The 6,049-nt window shown below is 40.7% G+C and overlaps 1 protein-coding gene across 1 annotated transcript; it reads left to right on the plus strand.

The window, feature by feature from the left end:
* Window positions 1-4,958: 4,958 nt before the first annotated feature.
* Window positions 4,959-5,693, plus strand: LOC129752601 (uncharacterized). Its single transcript, XM_055748376.1, has one exon. It carries the CDS (start codon window positions 4,959-4,961, stop codon window positions 5,691-5,693), a length of 735 nt encoding a protein of 244 aa, XP_055604351.1.
* The last annotated feature ends 356 nt before the right edge of the window (window positions 5,694-6,049 follow it).

Consider the following 6,049-nt stretch of genomic DNA (forward strand, 5'->3'; position numbering starts at 1 on the left):
AATTGTCTGAAATTTGGAGAATTATAATCCTTTGAAACAACAACATTTAGGAAAAATAAAAAAAACCTTAATTGATTAGATGATAATAAATTGATTCAAAATTAGTATTGTTTCATAAAGGTGTGTTGGTTTATCTGTTACTAATGATTAATTTACTACAAACTGATGAATTTTAATTCAGAACACAACACATTAAAAATATGTTTTGAATCGTAGGAAACAAAAATGATGCTTGCTGTGTAAGTTTTAAACCGTATTAAAAAAAAACTATGATAACATCAATCATTGAATAATCATATGATTTGAACTGATAAAACACTCATTTGGATTCAAACCATTCAAACTTTAACAAACTGTTTTCTATGAATGATTCCTACAATAACATTTTATGATAGTTCAATGTAAAACTAGTAAATAAATTAAAATTAGTGAGAAAATTGGAGCGAGTGAAACGCAAACTTTTATGTAAACATCTATTTTCGACCACGTGGCGACGAAATTTCAAAACATTATCAGTGATGCCAATTTGATGAAACTTCATATTTCCTTAAAAATCTTGTGCCACAATTCGATTTACATTACATTGGGATTACGAATTCCTCTAAAGAAATGGTATCTAGTGTAATGATACTTGATTTGCTGGTTTTGTCTGAGAGCTTACGCGGATTTTAAAAGAAAAAGGAAAGCGAGGTTTGGGGGTGGTCTGGATTTGGAGAAAAAAAACTCGGTTTTACCCGGATATATCTACAATTTTGGCGAAATAAAAAAGAGAAGCTCAAATAAAACTAACGATTTATGATTTTTGCGTCAAATAACAATTTTTGCTTCATCAAATTGAACTAATAACCTTTGTTTCCAATTATAACTAAGATCAATGCAACTGAGGTGTCTCGCCAAAAATTAATTTCTCATGTTTAAATTTAGCAACTCATGAAATTTTATAAAAATACCTGGATTTGGACGGATTAGTCCGGTTTCTAATTTGAAAATTTCGAATTCCAATGCGAGGATTTTGCAAAGATTTCTGGTAAAAATATTCGGGTTTGTTTGGCCTGGATACGATTTGGGAAGGTTAATCACGTGACATTTGAGGATTAGTTGCATAAGACTGAAAGCAGTTTTTCAAAAAACAACAAGCACCCCTGTTGAGCATCGCGGCAGTTCGTTTAGTTTTCGTTCACTTAGTAATCAGCACCATCTAGTGGTTATAGCCTGAGTAATATTTGAACGAAATACTAACGTATTTGAATTCAAATTTTTTCATTCAAATGAATTTCAAGTTTTCGGCTCTTTTTTGTTATGGGTAAACTCTGTTCTCTGTGGTATTAATCACCAACCCAATCCTTTCTGCTTCGTGTTTCAAATAAGATCTAACGATCTCCTCCACCGCCGCAGATGATCTGCCGACTATATCATTGACGTCGGCAAAGCAGATAAGTTGTCTGGATCTGTTGAAAATCGTGCCACGCATTTCGCCCACCGCTCATCGAATAACACCTTCTAGCGCCACGTTGAAAATCATGCCGGATCGACCATCGCCTTGTCGAAGCCTTATGCGCGATTCGAATGAACTCGACAATTCATCCGAAAACTGTACATATCACTGGTCTGGTCAGCTTCACGGAGAAGCCGTTCTCGTCCATGATTTTCCATAGCTTGTCACGGTCGATTGAGTCGTATGCGGCTTTGAAGACGATGGATAGATGTTGCGTAGGGAATTGATGTTCAAGGCATTTTTGGAGGATTTGCCGTAATGTGAAGATCTGACGTCTTAGACCGTCCCTCCATGAAGCCGGCCTGATGACTTCCCACGAATCTGTTTGCTTGTGGGGTTTGGCGGCGGAGTAGAATTCGGGACACTTTGTAGGAGGCATTGAGGAGAGTATAGATGAGGTTTATTACCACCTCCATCCACTTTTTCGGTAGCTGTCCTGTGTCCCTGATTCGAACCATTAACCGGTGTAGGTAATCGGCCTAATCAGCTAGCGAAAGTCGCGCGGTTGGTAGTATTGCAAAGAGGCACTCATCAAAAAGTGGAAAATCACCGACAGCGGAAGAGGCAGCAGGTCCGAATTTCTCAGGAGAAAAAGCGCCTCCTGGAAGAGGAGGAGCTCAAGGAGCTGGAGCAGCTGCATCGTTCCCAGGAAACACGAAAGTTGTTCACTTTGGAGAGTTTTGGGGGCATCTTCACCATCACCAGATAGTGGCCTGACTAGATGTTGGCGCCTCGACAGGATCTGACGTCGATGATGTCCAATAAGTGCCTTCTGCCCCTCAAAACGTGGTCGATCTGTGATTGCGTTTGGTACGATGATCTCCAGGTGTACTTGTGTGGGAAGCGGTGCTGGCAAAAGGTACTATGTACGACCATTCGTTTAGAGGCGGCAAAATCTATATGTCTGAGGCCGTTTTCCTTGATCAGCTGGTGAGCACTGATCCTTCCGATTGTCGGTTTGAATTCGTCCTCCTGACTGACCAGAGCGTTAAAATCTCCGATGACGATCTTGATATCATGTTTTGAGCAGCGCGCGGTCGTATTTGTAGTATCCAAGTAGACAAGTTTTTCGATACAGTTTATCTTCTGTCAACATAAGATTACTCGCCGACGCTGGAGGTTGAAGATGCTACAGTATTTAGAGGTTGAAAATACTCTGTACTTGCGAGCTGAGGGCTGTGCCGTTGATGATGCTGATGTTGGAGAAGCGGCCTTTGATTCTCAAACGGCACATTCGTGAGTCGATCAGCCACTTTCCCTACTTTCCTCATCACTGTAAACGCTGTTCCAAGCTCGTGTGTGTTGCCGCAACTCTAATAGATGGTATGACCACCTCGGTACTGCCCATGGAATATAGAGATCGGCAGTTCCATGTTCCAAGTTTCCAGTTCTTTTCGTCTTCACCAGGACGTTGTTGCATTCCGCACGCTGCCCTTGACACGGAGAACAGACGTTTTCTGTCACCTTACGACAGCATTGACTTCGCGAGCCAGCAGCAGTCGGTTCCCGTTGACATTGAGAAAAACTTCTTGGTGGCTTCAACATTTTTGTCGTGTTTAATAAGGGCTGATATGAGAGATACGGAGCTAGTTTTTATCGTTGAGCATAAAAGCGTAAATGTAATCTCTTATTCGAAATAGATATGGTCGGGATTCGACCAGATCGAACTGAACGCCATCAGCAGTTTTCCGAGACACTTGAGTTTAATGTACTAATATTTTCAACTTTAGACAATATTTGTAAAACTTATCAACCTGAACCAATAGTTTACAACCCAAGGAACACATCCTAGTGAATAAATTTACTTGGTTTGGTCTCGCAAACGAATGACATGAGTTTCAAAATCTGAAGTTTATAAATTTTCTCATGGCGTTCAGTTCGGTCTGGTCGAAGCCAGGCCATATGATCTTTGTTAACTTACTCAAAAAAAAAAATCCGAAATACGGTTCTTATTTTCAATAATTTAAAATTGAACTCAGAGTTATCACGGTCTTCCTTTCCTTCCAGACATGTTTCGATCAAAAACTAAAGAACATCAAATACAATGTCTTGGCAGTTCAATTTTACGCCTGCAACTAATTGAAACATAATCCATGATCAGTCTTCAAATTACTGCTAGCAGTCGTAAATTGTTCGAAGGTTTCATCTTAATCATTTGCGAATGTTCTCCTCCCGGTTTTACTTACTATAGGTATTCTGATGATCTCCTCAAACATTTTCAGCGGAGAAAATGTTGGTCGAAAGATCAAGTCATCGTCCAGCTTTCAAAAAGGGGCCATGCTAACAGCAGATGAATGAAGGTGGCACCAACTATATCCAACAGAAAGTGAAACAAAAACAACCTCATCGAGTCAATCGATTGGCAGAAAAATCCACAATGTTCGGTCCGAACGGCCCATTTTACTGATTCTGGAAAGTAATTCCGGCCGAAATAATTTACGATCCACCGTCAATAAAAACCTGATAGCCTGGCGAAAACGATCCCCAGGCTGAACAGGGTCTCTATCTCGGGGTGATCAATGTTGGGATGTAGAACGGTGCGATAATCCGGCATCGGAACTGAAAAAGCAGAAGCCCAAACCAATTATCGTGGTATAAAATATTTCAACAATTACTTAGCCGCCGCCATGCTTAAAATGTAACAATTTAACACACAACGAAAGGGTGGATCGAGCGGATGAACCCATATATTGTGCGGGTCATAAATCGGGCCCTGATTTTATCACTGCCTCCAGCAAAAAAAAAGTTTCATCTTCAAGTTTTGTATATTGATCATGACTAGATAGGAGTGCAAGTTTAAAGTTTCTATTAAAAAAATGGTCCAGGAAATTAAATTAAAATGTTTATTCTTTCTAATTAATAAAGAAAACACGTCTCATGAGTATTAAAAATTAATGTATTTAAAAAAAACCGTACAAACTTGCTTAAGATTTTGAAAAGGGTTTTTGGAATTTTTATTGCTTTCGATCTATTTCGCGTTATTATGAAAATCCAGAAGATCCAGGTCCAGAAAATCCAGAATTCTTATGAATAAAATAGTTTTTAATTGTTTTTTTTTTTTTCAAAGGAAGTATTTGTCTTCTTTAGAGTTTCATAGTTTTGCTACATTGAAAATTATTTTTATTTCGCCAAACATAGTCTGAACAATCAAAAGTGCTTACTCGTTTTGACGTCAAATCCTCCCACACCCGGCATTAGCAAGTGGCTTTTAGGTGTTTCATTTCACAGCACGTTGCTACCAAAATGTCCAACTGTTTGGCGCTGTTTATTTTGTCTCCTCCGAAAGTGAAACATAATTCGCCGCGTGGTGTCGTTGCTTCGTTGCTATCTTGTCAACATCTATGCTTTGAATTCTATCACTATAAAAGCCGGAGGAATGTGAACAGAAGGCATAAACCAACCACAGCTTTTAAGCTCAGTGCTTCATTCAGTCTACACAATCAGCTTTTTAAAGTTCATAAAAATGTTCAAATTTGTGATCCTTGTTGTGGCAATAACCGTTTTTTCCGATCAATCGGAAGGAACTCCCTACGCTGTTCCTCAAAGGCCCTGCACTGGAGATTCCTTCTGTGGAGGACCTCCGAACTCCTTCCTGCCTCGTTACCCCAGCCGGGTAGGAGTATCGCCTGCTGGTCCTGCAGTACCCATTCCGGCCGATCATGATGATGATTCCATCGAATTCCCCGAACCGGAACCACCAAAACCGGCAGCTCAAGTTGGACCAGCCGATGAAAACCCTCTTCTGCCAGTGTCGGTTTGTGTTCAACTTCCCCCCAAGACCCCGCTGAAGTTCTCCAAGAGCATCCTGCAGCAGATCATCTACTCGCTGACCGATGGAAGCCAAGACGTCGAAGTACCAGCTCAAGTGACCATCAGCACCGTTCCACCCACTCTGCCTCCTCAGCCAATCTATCCACCTCTGCCAGTATACCCAAAGGCCCCGGTGATTGCTCACGCTAAGGCCGCTGCTCCAGCTGTTCCAGTTCCGGTCCCCGTCGATGTCGTCATTCCAACACCGGAACCTTACACCGTCGCACCGGAAACAGTTCCCCCAACCCTTGCTCCAGTCTACTCGCAAACCCCACGGTACCCAACCAACAACGAAATCCCGAAACCCATCTACTCGGCACCCAGCCGGCCAAGCTGCTACGGCCAAGGGTCCTGCCGATCGGATATGCCCCCACGGTACAACAACTGAGGAGCAGCCCGGCGAATCATTCGAATGAGGGAACCAACCCAATTCATTCATGACTAACATCTTGTCCCTCATGCAAACTATTTATTTCACATTTAGATCACGTAGTAATTTATTGACTCATATGTAGCTGATAATTTTCGACAATAAAGTAAATCGTCTAATAGTCAGTTAGTTCTCATATCGAAAGAAACCCTTCTTTGAACTATGAAAAAAATGGTGTTGATTTTAAAGCATATTTCACCATAATTACCTTATTTTGATGCTAATGGATAAAAGATTATTTATGTATTTCAGGATAAAATTTTTGATTATGGATTTGCTTGTGGCTGTTTGAATAGATTCAAAGTAAAAATTGT

Source organism: Uranotaenia lowii, chromosome 3 (genome assembly GCF_029784155.1).
Source record: "Uranotaenia lowii strain MFRU-FL chromosome 3, ASM2978415v1, whole genome shotgun sequence".
NCBI lineage: Eukaryota > Metazoa > Arthropoda > Insecta > Diptera > Culicidae > Uranotaenia > Uranotaenia lowii.